This window comes from Peromyscus leucopus, chromosome 3 (assembly GCF_004664715.2).
Source record: "Peromyscus leucopus breed LL Stock chromosome 3, UCI_PerLeu_2.1, whole genome shotgun sequence".
NCBI classification, from domain to species: Eukaryota; Metazoa; Chordata; class Mammalia; order Rodentia; family Cricetidae; genus Peromyscus; species Peromyscus leucopus.
In genome coordinates, this window is record NC_051065.1 from 79704049 (window position 1) to 79726418 (window position 22370).

A 22370-nucleotide genomic window follows, 5' to 3' on the forward strand; every position below is an offset into this window, starting at 1 on the left:
AAAGTTTCTTTCTGCTCTTGGATAGATATTGCTACTTGTTGAACTGATGGGTTAAAATAAAGTATATGTTCTGACTAAATGGAAAATACCCTTATATATTCTTTAATGTCAAGATGGCTAGGTTGAAGTGAGTGGCTCAGCATTTAGTCATATCATGTGCAACATATCATCTGTGGTATGTTTGTGGACATGGTTATTGATTTGGAACATCTGCCAGTCTACAAAGCCATAAGTAACTTTGGCATAGAATTTCTTAGCTTATTGGAATATGGGTGTGTGGTTAATTACAGGAGCATAAGTGACCTAAAGAAAGGTGCTTCAAAGGAGCCTAGTGATGTTACAACTCTGAATGATGAAATATTTTTCTAGAAAGAAATTAAGAAAAAACATGATTAATTTCTGAGATGGTATGTTTGAAAATTGAATGAAATACTGCTTTCCATTGATGTTTAATGTATGTTCTCACTAAGAGTATGTGGGTTTATGAATGAATGGAAGGGTAAATCGTGAAGTTAAAACAAAACAAAACAAAAATAAAGAGAACTAGAGATATTAACAAGGTATTATGGTATATTACTCTTAGTTTTATCAGAACTGGCGTTGTGTTTTGACATTACTCAGGCATCCTTCCTAATGGATACCTACAAAAAATTGTCCAAATTGCTTCACATAGCACATGCTCTATTGATTTTTCTTCCTGTCCGACTCACCTACTACCTACTGTCTCCTCCAACAATGCTGTTAGTGTGAAAATCCCTATTTTTAGGTCAGAATAGAATTCATTTCAGCCTCATAATTCTAACATTCAACCTAGCTTCCATCAACACACAGGAGACCCACCTCTGTTGCCAGGAAAAAAAAAGAGAGAACATTTCCCACCTCTCCACTACTTGAGTCAGAAGAGTACAGATTGTCTAGCCTATGCTAACATCCTGCTTCAGTGAGTGCCATTAGTGTCACAGAAGGGTAGAACAGAGCACATGGAAATGAGGACCAACACATGCAGTCTTTATCACCACAAACTTACCCTTATCTTTCATTTCTCATAACCTAGCAACAAAAAACCTGCCAAACACTATTTTCTTCTATTCAATCAACAGTTTCATCTTAATAGACATAATTTTATCTTTATAGATCTTGGATTTCATCTAAATTGTGTATCTACCATGCATAATTAAATGTACCATTGTTAATCATTTTTTTGGTCTTGTGACCTATGTTAAATGTACAGTTTATGCTTATGCATTAGGTGAAAATTAATGAGTACTTATAAGCATTCAAAAAAGTAGGATATAAATAGAATATCCCAAATTGATTGATGACTTAATTTTATAAACCAGGGAATCATTAGTACAACTTGTACATCTTTCCATAAAAGAATTAAAATATATTTACATTATAAACTCCATTTCATCTTATATTCTTTAATATTAAATCAAGAAATATAAGCATTCATATTTGTAGTGAGCATGAATTTGATATTTGAAATCACAAAACTGACAGTTGATTGACATCAATATAAACAAAAATAATTGAACATAATTATTTAGATTTTAGCAGTTTATATGTTTCATCTGACTCTCATTATATTTTATGCTTTGTTGATTTCTTTCTATTTAAAAATCAATTTTAGATCTTTTTAAGGATGACTAACTTTGAAGCTGTTGGCCCATCTGTTTTCTCTTTGTTAAGCAGATTTTCTGAGGTTACTCTGAATTTGTAAAGAAAATGATTTGCTTTGATAAAGAAGGTTTCAAAAGAAAAAAATACCTTTATAATTTCTTTTTGCACTCTATAATAAGTTGTTTCTAACATGCACAAAATTCATCATAAGCAGGGAAAAAGTTTAGTTATTTAAAAATTGCTATTATTAAGTAAACCTCTTATCTTTAAGGCTCAATTCTTTATGGAGCAAAAGTGTACATCTTGAAATTTCATGCTTCTTTAAAAATGGTTCTAATATGTAGGAAATGATATCTGGACCATAAGTTTCTATTCCATCATTCATTTCTTGCCATATCTTATTATTTGTTCTGTATGAAAATATTTCAGATAAGCATGTGAGAGAATGGATATTAGTTCATCTCAAACAAATCTCCTGCATATTTTGTGTTTCCACATACACATATGCATAATGTTCTTTTGATGCTGCAAAAAGCATTGAAGGCCTTTTAAATAGTATCAGGTCCCCAGATCATCAGCAGAAAATACAAGCTCCTGTAATTGTTACTTCGTTGCCCCATGTAGATATCCAGAATTTTAACTTTGTCTGGTTTCCCTTAAATAGTACAAAATTCTGAAAGATAGCAGAGCCAAGTAACATGAGACTGCAAGGATATATGCAACTCCCTTTTAAAAGGTACATCATGTGGCTTTAAATTGAGTATAAGTGGGCCCTTAAAATAGCTAAATTCACACAAGAAAATAATATTGTTGACAATGATCAGAGATTCCAGGAGGACCCTTTATTGATCTGGTGTCCTCACTCCAACAGTTCTTCAAGCTGAAAGTTATTATTGGGGCAAGAAGTGAGATATAATACAGACACACTGGTATCTACTTATGGTATGCCTTTACCATCATCCTTATGTACTCTTGAGACACCAATATTTTATGCATTTACACTTTTCATAATTTTTAAACTGTCTTTGCTTAAATAATATAAACCACAAAAAATGGAAAAATTACTTACATTTTATAAGGTGACTTTTTTTTCAAAGAAATCTGGCTGCATTTTATGCATAGCATTCTGCTGTATTTTCCTTAATAAACTAAAGTGGAATAAGTGAAGTGTAATTGATAAAATAATGAGTTGCTCCCAAAGTGATATTTTAATATCAGAACAATTACACACGAGTATTTTATCATTCATGCTATTTTTTTGAGAATTTCATGCATGTGAACAGTATTTGCAGCATCTCTTCCCTACATTCTTCCCCTCCAACTACTCTTGTATCCCTCTAACTCCCTCTCAGCTTTATGATACATTCCTTTTTAAATTATTGTTAAAGTGAACTGGAGTCTGTCTACCTGAGGTTGACTGTCATAACATTCAAATGAGCTATGTAATGCTAGCTTATCCATGCTCATTCTTACTCTATTCATGATAGCTTAGAAATGGAAAGGAACCTAAAAGTCCATCAACTGATCAGAGGATAATGAAAATATAGTACATTTACACAATGGGATATTTTTCAGCTGTTAATAAAAATAACATCATAAAACTTGAAGGTAAATGGGTGGAGCTAGAAAAGAAATCATCCTTAGAGAGGTAACATATACCCAAAATGACAAATATGGTATGTTTTCCAGGCATGTGGATGGTAGCTTTTAAGCTTTCAATATATGTGCTACAATCCAAATAAACAAAGAGATTAGGTACCTAGTAAGGGATCACATGGAAGCAAGGGTCTTCCAAAAAGAGGATATAGAATATATTGTTAAAGGGAGATAAAAGCAAAACTAGAATAGGAGTATTAAAAGTGGAGGGGAAGGAAGAACAAAGTAAATAAGGGAATGTGCTGAAGGGCAACTAACAACAAAGGCCAGCTGAAAAAGCCATATGGAAACCTATTAGTATAGAAGCTTGCTACAATGTATAACTATGTAAGCTAAATATTTATATACATTTAAATATTTAAATACAGTGACCTTATAAAGGGTGAGACAATGCCCCAAGTAGACATCTTATGTCACCAAGTAAAACCTGCAATACTGGAAATTGGTTACATACAACTGAGTCATTGGCCAAAGGTATCCAATGAACAATCCAAACATCACAGGTTATTGCTGAGGATATTGATTACTCCCCACAACCTGATGGCATAGCCTATTGCTGAGGGCAATACTTATTTATGTCATTGAACATGGAGAAATGGAGCCTGTGCTCAATAGAAGTTTCATTGCTACTGACAAATATTCATAGAAATAGAAACTAATCTGCATTTTACTGGAGGAGAAACATCATCTATAATACAAGTTAGCCATAAACCCTGTAACCTGTAACATCAATATGCCTGCAAGATATAGTAGTATAATTGTGGCAAATTATTAATGGGAGTAACCAAACCTGGCCAAAATCCTGAGAATAAACAGGTCATGGGTCAAGGGGCAAACATAGTACTACCATGCTGCTAAAGGAACATAACAATGTAATGACTCTTAATGGCATATTCCTGTATATCAGTGCCTTGTCCAAACCTCATCAAAGAAGCTTCTTCTTGCAGTAGATAAGAATTAACACAGAGACGCACAAACAGGACAATGTACATAGTGAAAGATTTTGGATCACTTATCCTTAAATGGGATGCCTTCATAAAACCTCTCCCCTTGTGCCTCAGTGGTCTATGAAGAAGAAGAGGAAGAAATATTGGATTGTAAGACCCAGGGTGGTACATGACTCCAACAGAACAGTGACTTCTTGATAGAACAGGATTTATGCATGCATGAACTCACAGATGATGGCAGCATACACAAGACCCCCACAGGTTTGAGGGAAACAAGGTCTGAGTACTGGCAGAGTGAAGTGGACATAGGTTCCCATACCTAACAAAGACTGTTTGCAATTGATTTCTAGTAGCAAGGGGAAAGTCCATATTTTTCTTGTGAGCTTTGTTTCCTTTCATTTTGTTTTATTTTAGTGTTTTGGTCTTATTGGTATTTTTGTTTGTTTTTCTGTTGTGTATTTTTTTAGAGAGGAAGAACATGAAGTTGGTTTGTTAAGGTGGCAATGAGGATCTAGCAACATTTGGCAAAAGGGAGATGTGCTCAAAATGTATTGTACAAACAAATGAAACAAAAAATTTAAAAAGAATAAGAGACCATGAGTTTGAGAAACAGTAGGGAGAGAAAAGGAGGATTGAGAATGTTGGAGAGTATATTATGTAAATACACACTCATACAAAATTCTCAATAGATACATAAATAAATAATGAAAAACAAGGTAAAAAAAAAAAAACAAATGACCTAATTAAAATTAGACCATGTATCAGAACCAAAAGTTCTAATAATAATAACAGCTAAGAAATATCTTAAAAAGTGTTTGCCACTGGGCAGTGATGGTAGATGCCTTTAATCCCAGCACTTGGGAGGCAGAGCCAGGCAGATCTCTGTTAGTTAGAGGCCAGCCTGGTCTACAGAGCAAGATCCAGGACAGGCACCAAAACTACACAGAGAAACCCTGTCTTGAAAAACCAAAAAAAAATAAAAATAATAATTAAAAATTGTTTGCCATCCCTAGCAATTACAGAAAGGCAAATTAAAACTACTTTGAGATTTCATGTTACCCAGAATAAAATGGCTAAAATAGATATCATATAAAGAAGATATTTTGTGATCTCTACCAACTATTTTTATTAAGAAACATTTAACTCTCTACTGTCTACTAATCTTTGGATACATATATGTGCATGCTAACACACACACGCGCACACACACATACACACACACACACAAGTGCTTTCATCATTGCTGGGGTGAAGCAATGCAATTCTCATTGACTGTTCACATGCAGAAATTACAGTCTTAGGTGTAAATTCAGCCTAAACTCTCAAGTGTCCTTTGTACTTATTAATCATTTTTTTTTAATTTCTCTTTCATTATGTCCTTAGATAACTTCTTAATCAAGTCCTTCATCACAAAGTCCCCCACCACCGTGTTCTGTTCTAACTAAATGTTATCTGAAATTGCCTCCTCGATTTCACTTTTAACTATGGAGAATTATCCTGAGTTAGTTAACACACAAACACATACTTGCACGCACACACACACACACACACACACACACACACACACACACACCTATTTATTTTGAAGACAACTTGTTTTTATTTCAGAGTTTGGATCTACCCAGAGTCCATTTACTCCAACTTCAGGAAAAGAACAGTTGGGTGTATGTCCAGTGGTTTATTGGAAACCTGGCACACGTTTTCAGTCCTCATGGCGAGAGTAAGAAGTTACCTTTCTTGGGGACCATGCCTTTGCTCAGCCTAGTTAATCTTTACCCTATTTACTCCTTCTTGCTCTCTATTTCTAGTTGAGTTCTAAATTTCCACAAGGTGATTTGGTATCCTCTAAAGGATTTAACAGTGAGTTTAAGCTCATCAAGTGACTTTATCTGAGACTCTCACTTCTGGCTCTTTTATATATATAAAACCTTTTAAGATTCGTGTTACATCCGGCACCCAATGTTAATTGGCTAATCGATCCACACCTCTTGTTAATTTGTGCAATCTGAAAAAAAAAAAAACAGGTCTTCCTGTCAGCAGCCCCTTCGAAGGTTTCTTTTGTTGTCTCTTGAACTCATTACAGGACGTTCTGCTTGCCAAGCAGTTACTACTTCCATGCCTAATCTCTCTGTGCTTGAGTATTTCGCAAGCCTTAAAAATGCTCTTCTTATCACTGAGAACAGACTCCTTCGCTCAGGACACAGACAGGGGCAGCGCTGTGGACCTTCCAGGGAGATGTTAGGATCTCTGACAGGTTCCATCTGTCCCTGCTGACAGGAAAGGGGAAGTCTGATATCTTTAACAAACATGACAACAGTTACTGATACTTCAGTGGTAGTGACTGAGAATGAGGTATATTTCATGAGCACCTGTTTGAATCTCCTCAAAATGTTTTGTGGGAAAAAAATCGAAGGAGTAGATTGCTTTTTTTTTTTTAAATATACATTTTTTTATTAATTTTTTTCTTTCCTTTTACATATCAATCCCTGTTCCCCTTTCTCCTCTTCTCCTGCTCCCTCCATACCCAACCCCTGCTCATAGAGGGTAAGGCCTACCCTGGGTACCCCACACAGGCTGTCATACCATGTCGGGGATGGGCCTAGCCCCTCCCCCCTGCATCAAGGCTAAGTAAGGCATCACACCATAGGAAATGGTCTTGTATAACATACCATGTTTCCTCTATTCTCTGTGTGAAGAGAAAATTTCTGTGTTTAAAATCTTTGTTATCATACTGAGTCAAACGCTGTCTAATTATACTCATTGGGACCCAGTTGATTCCTTAGTTTGAGGACTAAAGCTGTAGATGTAATGTACCATATTGCATGCATTTTTAATTGCTATTGCCAAGTAAGGTTTCTGTTTATAAATGTTTCCAATATCTATTAGTACATAGAATTTGTTAAATAACAATGATATTTAGACAACAAAAAAAAACACTGTAAAGCCCTAAGAGAGTACCTAACACTCAAAGAGCACAAAATATGTTTTCAAAGAAACAAAGTGTTATTAGTTTAATTTTTGCTCTTCTCATAGCCATGAATGACAAAAAAAAAAAAAAGAAAAAAAAAAAAAAAAAAAAAAAAAGAAAACAACTACAAAACAGGTACAAATGATATGCCTTGGGCATTTCCTTTTTTTAATCAACCATTTATTTGTGTGTGTGTGTGTGTGTGTGTGTGTGTGTGTGTGTGTGTGTGCGTGTGTGTTAGTGGTGATGCTCTATAATTTTATCTTGTTTCATTCAGGATTCAATACCTGCTTGGAATTTTATCAAGACGCAAAGTTTTTCATTAACTTATGCCCAGTTACTCTATTTCCTTGGAATTATTTTATTTCAACTCTAAGCTACTGATAGACTCATAGTTAATTCAATTATTACCTTCATCAAATTGAATTTGATAGTTAATGTAATGGTGTAGCTGAAGTGTTTTTCAGTCCTGCATGGCCCAAGATCTGGACAAATCTCTCTCACCCACCAGTCCTGCAGTTGCTTAGACCCAACCAAGTAAACACACAGAGACTTATATTACTTATAAACTGTATGGCTGTGGCAGGCTTCTTGCTAACTATTTTTCTATCTTAAATCAACCCATTTCTATTCATCTATAAGTTGCCACGTGGCTCGTTGCTTACCGGTATCTTAACATCTTCTCATGGCTGCAGCTGGCAGAGTCTCTCTGCCTCAGCCTTCCACTTCCCAGAATTCTCTTCTCTGCTTGTCCCTATACTTCCTGCCTGGCTACTGGCCAATCAGCATTTTATTTATACAGAACGATATCCACAGCATGATGGAATTTTACAAGACAAATATGTGTGTCCTATCACAATACCTTTTGCATTCAACACATTCATTTGGAAACCTAGAGAGGTCCATCTCTAAAATGATCACAAGAGTGTCTCCTCAGGTTATGAGTGTCCCGTCATGCTATGGGAAGTGCTATGCACAAGATCCTGCCTAAATGTTTTGTCACAGTGCAAGTTGCATCCCATTGAAACAATGTTCAGAGCCCACTAGATATGATGAAAGGAGACCATTCTAAAAGTGGTAGATTCTGACTTTGTTTTCACAGACAGAGGGGTGATAACTGTGAATTTAATGGTCATGCTGAATATATATAGGGAACTAAAGATAAACCTATCACTTAATGGTATTTGAAAGGGACTCAAGTATGTACTTTGGGTAGAAATTTGCTCATGTTCGGAAACAAAAATATTTGTAAGTAAAGTAAGGAACTTGCAAGATGATCTAATTTATATTGGGATCAAATGATAAGAACAATTTAGGATAATTAATTTATAAACATACAATATAGAACATGAAAATATTTACATTCAAGATCTATCTACTTATAGGCATTTTAATGTTATATTAAATGAGTATTCATTTTGTATATGCTTTTATTAGCAATGTCTTCTTTTGAGATAGGGTCTTGCTATGTAGCTCAGGCTTTCACTAACTCACAATTCCCTCCAGTCCTGGCACCACAGTTATGTGCCACCATCCCACCATTTCAAATTACTTTTTTCATAGAAGTCATACTTAGCAATACTACAGACATGGATGGATATAGATATAACATTCAAATTTATATTATACTGATTTTATATTGATATTTTATATAATTGTCCTAACTTGGATTAACACCAATGTTATATCATAGTTTGTCATTCACTTACAGCACCTTCAAAAGTTGTACATTTAATATCTATTTTGAACTAGTGAAATTACTTGATCAACCCATTTTAATACTGTAAATAATGATAAATGTTGTTGTGGCTTGGTTTTGGTTCCTATGAAGCTGCTACTATTAGAGTTTTCAAGTTTTTATTTTGATAAATTGGAGTTTAATCTGACCACTGCCATTCACATTTAGAGTCTAAATTCCTGCATTAGTGTTGAAAATGTAGAACAAGATTCTACCATTTTTAAAAGCAAATGATTGGGTTACAGATATTTTAATGGGAGAATGTTTTAAGCTCTCATTTTTACCACAGGAGTATGCTTCCATCTGTCAAATTTACACACTGGGGAAAGGATATTCAACTGTTCTTCCACAATCTTTCTGATTTGATTTATGTTCAACAGTATTGACAAAATGTTATTTAAAAATCTATATTTTAAATTCATTGATTTGAAATGGATAGATGTAATGTCATATTGCTTTGGTGGTTATGAAAGCTTTGATATTTCTTCTGAATATATGTTATATTTATATGATATTTATTTCTTCTGTTGTGAGAAACATACAACTAAAAAGACCAGAGGCTGCAGATTGCCTAGGAAAGACTGGGAAGTATCTTTGAAAGAGCTGTGAAACCTACTTTTAGTATTAAGGCACGTGTGTGTGTGTGTGTGTGTGTGTGTGTGTGTGTGCATGTGTGTGTGTGCTTGCACATTCGCATATGCACAGGACTTGATATTTATGAATGAAGAAAGTATCACCCTATATAGGTCATCAAATTAATGAACTTTAATTAAAGGTAATTATCAACAGGAAGAATATTACATAATCAATAAGTCATTACAGTAAAGGATCATCCCAATAGATTGTTTTCTGGAGAGTTGTACAAGTATAGATTTCTCTGAAGATTCATTTTGCCTTTCATTAATTGAGCTGCACAACAATTTTCCATATGTGTTTATGTTATAATTTAAAAACATTTTCTGAAGTCTTTCTTGACTGATATAATAAATTTTGTGTATATAACATGTAAGAAAGACAGGGAGTGTAAAACTGATACAGATGAATTTATATTTGTTATTAAATGCCTTCAGTGTCACACTGTCTTCTAAAGTACAAGCCAAACTCATTAGAAAATCTAAAGTAGCTATAATATGCATGTGTACATGGAATGAAATTATTGAGATAAACACAGCCGGACTGTTTAGTCATTTGCAGGTAGCTCAAGGGGAAATGATTGCACTGAGAAACTTATTTCTCCAGTGTCCCCAAGAGTAAGGACATTGCTTTGTTGTTAGAGGTAGAAGTGAAAAGCCTGGTGGTTTCTTTTCTGTAATCCTTTTTATTAACATATGTGATTATAAGAATTGGTTTTATGACATTTTCTTTCTCTATTTTTCTCTTATTTTTCATACAAGGTATTTTGATTATAGTTTCCCCAGCCTGAACTCCCACCTCCCCTTCCATCGGAAAAGAAAATAAAAAGGCATCTAGATAATAATAAAATAAGATAAAACAAAAATAACAATCCATAATACTACAAAACAAACAAAAGGAAAAAAAAAAGCCCAGAGAAAAAGTCTCTGCATTTTCCATTCCTCTATTACTGTTGGCTAGAAAATATTCCCTAATAAACTTATTATAATTATCTTTGATAGAGATTGTGTTCTTGGGAACCAACCTACAGTAATAAATATGAGATTACTAATATTAGAGAGAAAATTACTTTTGTGTTGAAATAGATTCTTCAGAGTCATTTAGGTTCTAAAGGGTGGAATAAACACCAAAATAATTTAATGGTCTATTACTTGCTCTATATTTTTTCTTTTTCTGATTATTATTGCTACCCTTATCAAGAAAATATGTAATATGACTATTTTCAAGGTACAATATCAGGCAATTTTACTTTCACATTTCTTGAGTGTTCAAAATAATGCATGATGGAGGTACTGGTGGAATATAAATCTTCCTTTTATAAATGAGAATATTACAAAAATTAAACTCTCTTTGGCCACTCAGAATGCTTCTTATTCCAGGTGAATTGTATATTAAAATTTAAGCTGCCTGAAGGCAAGATGGGAAACCAATCTTTGGTGAACAGTACTATTTTCTACCTTGTAGCTGCCAGATGAAATGATTACCTAATTTATTCTAGTATATTAAAAAAAAACTCAGGGGTCAGAAATTGAGATGATGACCCAAAGAATTCAAGGAGAGTGGAGCAATTGGCCGACCTTCTCTCCAAGTTCTTTGGACTGTCTCACCTTGGAAATTCTTTCCAAACTCCCCAGGAGTCTCTTCTTGACCTCTCTAGCTATCCCGCAATGTCCTCCAAGAACTTTATGTCTAATCACAGTCAGCCAATCACTGACTCTGTCCTAGATTCAAGGTTGCTTTATTGGAACAGTGAAATGACTGTAAGGACAGCTCTCCTGCAACATTTCCCCCTTTTTGTCTAAATAAAAAGGAAAGGTTTTAACTATAACAAAGCAAAACTGTATACAATAAGAATTATTTTCAGGTAATGTCTAAATAGAAAGGAAAGTAATAATCTTAACAAAATGAAAAACATACAACAAGAACAATTATCAAATAAGAAATACAATCATGTCAGTCCATATGTAATTGGCAAATGTAGAGAAATTACTTCATTAACTGTTCTATCCTGAAGAGTCCAAAGTTTCATACCTAATTACCTTTCTACCATCATTTGGGAGAACTGCAACTGTAACTATATAGTCTTCCACCCCATCAAAGACCTGAGAAGGATATACTATTATCTAAGTAAACAGGAAGTGCATAGCAAGTGATTTCCAAAATTAAGAGAAATGACAGAAACAACTGGCTGCCTGGACAATCACTCAGAATTTCTCTTTAACATTGGGGCATTTATCTTCAGCCTACAGGCCTAGTAATCTGAGGAAAAGTTTTTTTTTTTTTTTTTTTTGTTTTGTTTTTGCATCCTGCTGGTCCAATTTGGACAGTCTACTGTTAGCAACTAAGACAAAGGCAGTTTCTTTGTCCAAATGGCTAGTTTTTGCCATACTGAAAACAAACTCCATTTGGAGTTCCTTCGATACCCATCATCCTCTTTTGAAGCAAATTGGTACTGTCAGGAGCAGGCATATCTCATTGCCATGAAAAGCCTTATATTATTAAACATATTAAATGACATATTCTATAAGTCTTTGAAGCATTTGAAGAGCATCTATCTATCTAAATATATCTGTGTATGGCCTTCAAATATACCTAACATGACTATAAGTTTGACTATTATAGATGATTATTAATCTCTATTTCTTAATTATATATTACATTTTTAAATGAGCTGTACAAACACAATACCCTAAACAAGAGTATAAATATGCGTACAATATATCAAAAATATTTTCAAATTTGTACCAATATATAAAAAGTATGTATCAATATAAAATATTTTGAGATTAATGTCTCAAAATAATTTAGACTGTGGTCACTGGTTTATTTGGGGGGACCTTGAGAAAATCAGGCTTATATTAAGTCATGGCTGGAGTAGTTTATGAGGCTGGACCATTTTAGCCAGTAGCCTTGAAGCTGTTTGGATGCAGAATTCTGAGGACATATAACAGAGACATTTTGAGATGCTGGATACCTGGGCCTTCTGTTTTTTTATTGGTATCTAGTCTCCTTATTCTGAAAATACATAAACTTTTAAAACTACATACATGTCGTATTAATACAAGTACAGACTATGTGTTGTACACAAGTTAGCCAATGATGATTTTTTGTTTTGTTTTATGTTTGAGCAAGTAAAATATACATTATGTGTTTTGTAGTTTTTCTAGGTTTATTTCTTTATTCCTGAAGCTAGGATTTTCAAGGGGGTCTTCCCTGATCAAACCTGATCCATGCCAATTTAGAATAAATCCATGGCCTCTCATTTCCTGTAGAAATAAAAGCATAACCTCTTGCCCAAAGTAACAAATCTTTTGACTTCAATTTTTAAAATATAAAAGGTTGGTTTAATCCAACAGTTTTTGTAATCCAATATGTCTTAGCAGCTGTCATCCCTTCATTAGCAATCAGAAAACCTAAAGGCAGCACAATAATATACAAGACCCAGATTCTCTGTGTATTTCTCATTTTAAGTCTTTTATTATTATTTATTTTTATTTTTACTTTGCTTTATTCATTTTAAGAACTTTTTTATTTTTAAACTATTTTTTAATCTATGTCTATATTTACTTCTTCACTTCTCTCTTATATAGAGCCTTACATAAATTTTTAAACACACTGTAATCCACTTAGAGGATTTTTACCTCTGGATCTGACTTTATTGAGCATCTATATTGTTCTTTGGTCATGTGAGATGAATCTTCGATATTTCAGCCACTAACACTGCTCCACTTAGTGAATTGAGCTAGCAGTTGGCCACTGGCTCCATCCTGCAGGCAACTTCTGGGAGATGCTTTTCTATACTGCAGCTGGAATGAGAGGCACAAGACTAGGAAGATGTATTTGGCTCTTTTTTTGTGTGTGTTTAGAACCTTTTTAAATCTTTCTTAGGTCTTATGTGGATGTAGGTGCTGGATGCTTGGTCACCATTTGTAGGCAGACTTCTCTGTCCCTGCAGCCAGTTTCCAAATAACCATACAGAGACATTAATTACAAATGCTCAGCTGGTAGCTTAGGGTTGTCTCCAGACAGATCTTACAACTTGAATTAATCCATTTCTATTAATCTATGTGCTGCTTCCAGGCTCATTTACCTCATGTACATACTTCCCATTCTGCTTGCTCTGCATCTCAAGACATCTTACTCCCAACCCTGCTCTTCTTCTCCGCAGCATTCTTTCTGCCCCCAAATCCTACTAGCCATTAGCCAATCAACTTTTTATTAACAATGAGAGCAACACATCTGGCATTATCACTGTTGATTTTCCAATGTCTCCTTCTACTGGAAACAGAATTTTTCTCTCTACTATGAAACAGAACCTATATGCCTGGACACGGCTGCATTTGGTTACAGGACTTAAGGACAGGGCTGATTGGCACTTCTCTAGTAACAGAGTGAATGCTTTAATAAGTATCTTAGGTCATGCCACAGAGAGGGAGAGAAGCCATGCTTACTTTTATAAAGAAGACTAAGACCAAAAGTACTGGGGAAGAGCTACAAAAAAAAAAAAAAAGAAAGAAGGAAGGAAGGAAGGAAGGAGGAAGGAAGGAGGAAGAGAGAGAGGGAGGAAGGAAGGAAAGAAAGGAAGGAAAGAAGGAAGGAAGGAAGAAAGAAAGAAAGAAAGAAAGAAAGAAAGAAAGAAAGAAAGAAAGAAAGAAAGAAAGAAAAGAGATCAGGAAAACTCATGCATAATGAAGATAAATGTTACTGCGTTTAGACCCTCCAATGAAATAAGGCATTTTTATTAGTCTTAAGGTAGATACTTAGCATCTTATTTCATATCTACATGGTAGCTTAGAAGAGAATGAAGGGGTGTGCAAATAAGACCAGGATACAAAATAAGAATGCCAGGTCAATGACAACGTTGAGGCCAGAACAGAAGGAATAGGTCTGTGTATGTAGCTCTTTACTTCAACCTGAAATGGGTGAGCAAAAGAACATAGTTAGGAGAGTTTGTAATGTAGTAGAATGTATATTCTGTGATGATAACATTGAAGCCTCAACTGAAATGACAATATAGTCCTAGAATACATGAGAATATTAGCAGAGTCTTTGGCATGTGATTTACACAGAATAGCACTCTACAGTATAATCTTAAAGACACACATTTATTTATAAATGTCTGTCAAATGCTCAGCATTGCCAGGCAAGTGAATGTGTGCCATGGTGGTACTAGGTAGTGTTTAACTAGAGCCTGAGATTTGCCAGTACATCAGCAAGCACTGGGTCTGCAGAAACTTAAAGAAAGGAGGACACAGGATGGTTCTTAGATATTAAGACAGACAATGCTGCTATTATTAATGGGGGAAAGGTGCGTTTTGTAGATGACAGTCACACTTGGATTTGGCATGGCTTAATGTCGACATAGTGACAGTTCTTATACAACAGAGTGATGACAGCTGGATATGCAATTTGGGATATGGGCAGATATAAGATTTGCAGATTTGATTTTCAATGAGTACTTAACCCTACTGTACATCATTTACACTGGAAATTTTACTGGCTCCATCTGCATATGTGCCATCGCACCACAATCTCCAGAGTTCTGCTCTATTCTCCCTCATCTGTTCCTCATAAATTTTCTGTTATTCTTTGTAGAGATGACACATTCTTTCCGTTTTATTTCAGGAAACAATATTGCAGCAAGTTTCTGTTTCTACCACAATATGTTTTCTAAGTCATAAAATTGTGGGCTTCAGAGGAGTATGATTGACAGCTTGTAGTCTTTACCTCCTCCAAAGCAATGCTAAATGAGAGATGTTTTGATTCCATGCAGACCTTTAAGCTTCTTGAAAGCAGGAAGATGGTATGCAATTTGGCCTGCATTTGAAAGATAAGTTGTATCTAAAAAAATCTAAACAAACCATGTGCTGAAATTTCTTCCATTCTACTGCTATCCTTTTGTGGTTGAAATGACTTTTGCTCTTTCAATTCCTTAAATTCTAGGTTACTATTTAGGTATGAGAAATCATGAACCTGAGAACTATGTTATTATGGTAACTCTCTGGGTACATTGTTAAATGAATATATCCAGGAGTAAGTAGTGACCTTTTGTACTTATCCAATACAAAATAAAAGCTATATCTTCAGATAGAACTGTAGAATACAAATTTATACCTGCTAAACTGTTTTCAATGTGCCTTTTTTGAGTAAACTGACCATTTAATATTGTTGAAGTATTATAATACTTTTGATTTTAATTTCATGGAGCATTCTACTGTTTCTTAAACTTATTGAGAGCTTCAGGTTTACACATAAAGATTTGGAGGCCACCTCCTTCTACACAGGATTTTGTAACATGATTGATGTTTTTCCTTTTCTGTTTCTTTCCCAGTCTACATACCGGAATCGAGCCATGAGTCAAAGTCTCAGCACAAGGGACAGAAAAGCAATACATACTCCCACCGAGGACCGTTTTAGATACTCCACAGTTGACCAGACAAGTCCCTACAAGAACATCTGTCAACTCCCAGGTCTATGTCTAAGCAATTTCTTGAAGGACAAGGAATTAGGAGGAGTTATGAAACACTCAAGGGGTGCTTACGAAGCCATCACCTCAGAAGGGACACAGAACTCGAGGACCACTGGGGGACCAAGCTTGATGAAGCCAGCAACAAAGACAGAAGGGCTCTCCATGTTCTCGGAGAAACCAAAAGACCCAGCAGCTCTGTCCCGACAGCACTCGACCTTCACAGGCAGGTTTGGACAGCCACCCAGAGGACCTATCTCCTTACACACATACAGCAGAAAGAATGTTTTTCTCCATCACAATTTACACACCACAGAGTTCCAGACTCTGGGGCAGCAGGATGGGTAGTTAGACCCTTGCTCTGTGAACAATAGAGATGGCTACTGCTCCATGTACCATGTTAGAGTGGTCATGTTCATTTTCCTAGTTTTATTTTTAGCTGTAAGCAAAGACTTATGGGCTTTTTTCTTTTACTTATAAGGATGAGGGTTTGAGTATGTTGACTTACTAGGTTGAATTGTGCAGAAGACTTTGTTGTCTATGGAAATACACATATATAATGAATGGAATCATCTTGCTGACTTATGTAGTCTATAAGTTATTATATTTTTTTCTGTATAACTTGCTAATATGCATTGAGATTTCAGAAGGTAATGTCAAATAGCTCTCTGACTTTGGTGTTACTACAAAGTAGGTTAGAGGAATGAGCATAGGAAGGAACTGTACAGTTGTAGGTTAAATAGTTGCTAGAAAGAGAGGAACGGACTTTAAAGCTTGTCCTAGATGATGTGTTTATTAGCGGAATGAAGCTTGTGTGCATGTAACGTGAGATACCTTCGTCTCTCTATTACATACATTCAAGCTTGTGGAGCTATTGGGAGGGAAGGACCATTCATTTTGTTTTTTAAATGTTTAGTTACACTAGTTCACAAAGGATAGAGAGCCACAGCTCTACTCTTTACAAGGTTTTTCTTTTTTTAAAAAAAAAAAATTCTACTGATATAAAAAGTATCACAGAGTGACGTGACAGAGTCAGCTGAACTTTGCCAAATGGCACACTTTGTGGGTATTGTCATGGATAAATGAGAACATTTTTTTCATTAAATTTCAAAGATTTACTATTCTAAAAAATATATATTCTTTTACTTCACTTTCTTTTTATTCTCAAAATACTCATTTATTTTTATATGGACCCAGGTTTACTTTATACTCATTAACCCATGGTATTTTAATTAAGAAACAGAAAGAACAGTTTTGTTTTGTTTTATTATTATTTTTTAACCTATATATATGAAATTCTGGCTATGCACTCTACTAGATTTGCAACCGCAAGTAAAATATGTGAACTTTGGCAATTTGATCTATGAAATCAATCTCTCATCAAAACACTTTAATCTCATTAGGTGGCAAACATTAGTCTACAACATGTAAGGCCTGATGTTTTGCCTACTTGAACGCATAGGAGGTAGATCAAAAGAGCTAAATAGAAACATTTTGCTCATGTAGTTATAGAAGAGTATCAAATGGCAGTTGCCTTAGAGAAAGATCAGGGCTAGAAACTACTCACATTCCGTATAGTGGGTGTATTGAGACTCTCAAGCCCACTGCATGTCCTGTTTCTAAAGCATTCTCTAATAGGCAGGCTCCATCAGCATGCACAAATGAGACGAACAAAGGGAAAATGACACTGTAGTTACAGCATGCCATCTGACTAAGCTGCTAAAGTTAAAGCCACACCTAACATGCACCGCCTAATATAAAAATGTATTTGAACTCTACACATTGGGGGAGAACCCTGAGATGCCCGTCCCAGCTTTAACTACTGGTTTGGCTATGTTGTACTTCTTTTAGTTTTACGGATGAAGACTTACATCACTTAAGCTTTCTTTGGTGTTTGTTTCATGTGTGTTTTTATAATTCTGTTAAAAATAAAAAGACACCTGATCTTGCTGCCTAACATTTCCAGCATCTACTAGAAGCTACAAAAGTCATGTGGATGTGCATTATGAGCTGTGAAATAATAGAGAAAAAAAAGATAAGTTGTGGAATTCAACTTAATTTGAACTGAAGGTTGGTTTCTATTCTTAGAATATTTTAAACTTGTAAATACCCAAGCATGATAAACAACAAAAAAAAAAGTTGATTTTTTTTTTCTCTAGGATATGGAAGAATCTGCAAGGAAACAAGTAATGTTTTTAAGTTGCATTTTGAAGTTTATAGTTATGTTTTCTTGGAAGATAGCTTTTGAATTATTCTTTGTAAGAAATAATCTATTTAAAAATCCTACCATTTAATAGACATTTTAAGAGATGTTTTAAACACTAGTATTTTCTTGACAAACCTTTTTTAAATGGGAACATTCAAAAAGAAACCCTGGATTAACCTGCTCAATTTTGAAAGGAAGGGTATTTTTGGAATGATCACCTTGAGACTGTTTTGTATCAGTATTTTCATTATGGTTCTAGTTTAATTTGTAATACCCAGTGTAACTCAGGCCTGGAGAAAGTTTAAGCCGACTATATTAATGCAGGTCCATAACAATGGCCTGGGGTTCTTTTCCAAGTTCCTCTGTGTGGCTATCCTTAAGTCCTAACAACCTTGTGTGGGCATTCTTTCAGTGGATTGATTTCTTTGTACTAAAATCTCTAGTTTTCTAAGACTGTTCCGCATATTAAATGGTTTTATACATTTCTCCAAGGTGGTACATATCCAAAGACATGATGCCAGGGAAAAAGTGCTTGTTTTTCTGATGTAGCAATGGTCTCCTCCTTTTTCTTCTTTGCATGTATTTGTGTAGCTAAGCTTGGATAACCATGTAAAACTTCTGCTGCAGCTCTTCTCAATGCGGGGTGTGCGAAGAGTCATTTCTTGAAGAACTGTGTCTACCTGAAATAAATGATTCTCACTTTTGTAACCACTGGGATATGGAGCTTTCTTTCTATAAACTCTTCGATAATTTTTCTAGATTTTTTTATACACACACACACACACACACACACACACACACACAAAGACTCACCACAGAAGCATATCAACTCCCAGACAATTTCTGCTTCTCTGGAGCACCCACCTCTTTGTCTAAATGATCCAATGAAGTAGTTGCTGTCACAGTAAAACAGTCAACATGGTTGGCGTGAGGGCTTTTTGCTTTTTACCACCTTACTTATATACAAAAAATAGGATGATAGTTAATATAAAATAATTTCAGGGAATGGCATGAGCAAAGTCCCTTGATATAATATGATTACAGAGGTTGTCATGAATAATCTGGATAGCTCTCCTGTGTATTTATGCTTATATATCCTGAGACTTAATCCCAGGCACCTATCACTACTTTTGACTAACTCTTCTTGAGTTAAAGGAAAATTTCACATTTGTTTTGTTTTCTTTTTCTTGTATGTTCAATAGACAAACTATTAGTTACTCCCTGCTTTCAAAGGAGTCAAGAACCTTTCCCCCATATCTACACACTTAAAGATCACATGCCAAAAATAACTGGTCACTTTCCATTGACCTTCCCAGTAATTTAGTTGATTTAAAAAAAAAAAAAAAAAAAAAAAAAAAAAAAAAAAAAAAAAAGAGTTTATTAACTGGTGAGTCCTATTTTTCACATCATTTGTCATTACCTTATCAGCTTCCTTACCAATACACTTATCTACAGAAGTAGCTACCTAGGAGTGAAGTAGCCCATCTCAGCTTTGAAGTTTTATTTAACAGTTTGTGGTTTCTAGGACCATCTTTATCTACCCACAGTGGGTAGCCCTGTTCATGCAATTTGATTCGTCTTTTATTTTGTAACCTAATACCATATTTCTTTATGCATTTCTCATACATCTTTAGTTTGGTTGCCCCCTTGACTTTTCTCATCTCCTTGCTACCCCTACAAACTTGAATTTTACCATACCCAGTCATGTTACTTTTTTGATTAAAAAAATACTATTATCTAACACATATTTTGTAGTATAAAAATATATAATTTCTTCAGTGTTTCTCTCTCTCTCACATGCGCACACGCATGCTCACTCTCTCATTCACATACAGATATACACAAACACACACACACACACACAGAGAGAGAGAGAGAGAGAGAGAGAGAGAGAGAGAGAGAGAGAGAGAGAGAGTACATTTTGAGTTTTCTAAAATGGTTATAAAATATTAAAGGACCATTGCATGGCCTATACTCAGACATAGAAATTGAAAGTACCCTCATATTGTCATGAAAGAATGCTCCAACAGCCAATAAGTAAACTTCTTCAAGTGTCTATATAATCTTACAATATCAGAATAAGTATTGTTCTCTGCTCTGTTCTTTCAGACAATGAGATTTCAAAAATCTGAAATCAGGCAATGAGGTGTATTTCATAATTACATAAAATTACTGGACATTTTTCAATCTATTTACTCAGCCACAGGAAGTTTCCCTTTGACTGTGAACACCATCCTCTACAAAGGATGTCATCAATCATTTTTTTTTTAATTGAAAATCCATACAATGTATTCTGATCATGCTTCCTCATCCCCAGTCTATCCATTTTCCATACATGCTCCATAGATTCTCTCTCTACTTAGAAAACAGACCAATAAAAAAACCAACCAACCACCACCAACAACAACAATAATGATGATGATGAAAAAGTACAATATACAGACACACACAAACACAGAGGTGCACACAAAACCCATAAAAACACAACCTGGGAAATCATAATATTAAAGCAAAAGACTAGTATGACTTAAAGAAAAAAGCCCAAACAAAACAGCACGAGACAAATGTTCTACAGAACATCACTGAGCTTGTTTTGTGCGGGTCATCTCTGCTGGGCATGGGACCTACACTCAAGTGGGGTTTATATACCTACTGAAATTCCATTGGAGAAGAATAACTTCTCCTTTATAAGCACTTGTCAATTGGAGACAGTTTCCTGGCTTCCTTCAAAAGGATGGGAATTTGTGTCTACTTCCCCCTCTCTGCCCTGGGATCCCATCTAGTTTGAACTATTTTCTTGATGAAAAATTGTTTAGGTATTTCAATTATAAAACAAAACTTTTACATATTTAAAATTTAATATTTCATATAATGTATTATATATTATTTCCAATAATTTCATAGTTATATAAATCATACAATTTTATGTTTTTTATTTCTCTAATATAGTGAATGTTCTCTTATCTGATATGTAACCAGTAAAATCAACATCAAAGATTTAAATATCAAAAATGAATCTCATGACTTAAGGGAAGCTGAGAAATCTAATCGCTTATTTAACAATGAAAATTCAAAAAACAAAATTAACCAGAAATTTAATTTCCCTAGCCCGAGCAGCCGGCTCCCTAGCCCAGCCCAGGTCTGCTTGGCCTCAGGCTGGACTAACTGTGAGCTGCTTGCTTAAAGCCAGTGGTACAAACAACTCAGGCCTGCCCTGCCAAACAGTGCCCCTGCCTGTAAAGCCAAGCCTTGACTCGGCTCAAGAGGGAATAAGTGGCTGGATTTAAGCTTTAGCCGGCTATGCTTTCACTTTCGCTTTTGCTTTCTCTCTGTCTCTCTCTCTCTCTGTCTCTCTGTCTCTCTGTCTCTCTCTGGATTCACACCTAGGACACTAGGTGGCTGTTTTGAAATTCGCTAGGATTTCTACTGTTCTAGGCAGATTTGGTAAGTCATAAAGGAAACTATTTAAAAGACAAATTTTTTCCACATTTAAAAAAAATGGGTTTTATGTGTACATTGGAAGAAAATTGGGTTTTGTTTGAAATTTTAGGCAGTCTGACAATGGAACAACTATATGAGAAGATTAGTATTATTGGAATTATGCAGTTTATCACTATGCTTATTTAAAAAGATAGTCAATTTAAGTGCCAGGGTGACAGCTTTAAAAAAACTTGTTAAACCTGTAAAAATTCAGACAGAAGAAATTAACAGTGAAGTTGTTTCAAGTTTGGATCATAAGGTTACAGAAAGAAAGTCTGTTTTCACACAGTCACCCTTAATTTATCCTGTAACCATACAGCAGTTGCCTGATCAAATGATTACACAAAATATTTGGGCTCCAATTGAACTGTTGGATTTTAAAAGGTTTAAGGAGGCAATAGTATCTTATGGCATGCATTCCCCATATGTAAAGCAAATGTTAAACTCTTGGTCAACATATAATAGGATTGTACCACAGGACTGGCGGGAGCTGGCACAAGCTGTTCTGGAACCCAGCCAGAGACTTCAATTTCTAACGTGGTTTAAGGAGGAAGCTAAAAACACAGAAAAACAATGGAGGGATAAAGGAATACAAGTTTGTCAGGATCAGCTTATTGGAGAAGGCCAATATGCTTCGGTACAAACACAATGTT

The 22370-nt window shown here is 35.0% G+C and overlaps 1 protein-coding gene across 1 annotated transcript in view; it reads left to right on the plus strand.

Moving 5' to 3' along the window:
- Positions 1-17007, plus strand: part of Ccser1 (coiled-coil serine rich protein 1) — a 1130812-nt gene extending 1113805 nt beyond the window's left edge. Inside the window, 1 exon segment of the mRNA XM_028889267.1 lies at positions 15897-17007. Within this exon segment, the coding sequence (XP_028745100.1) occupies positions 15897-16379 (483 nt within the window). The 3' untranslated portion in view covers positions 16380-17007.
- Positions 17008-22370: the final 5363 nt, after the last annotated feature.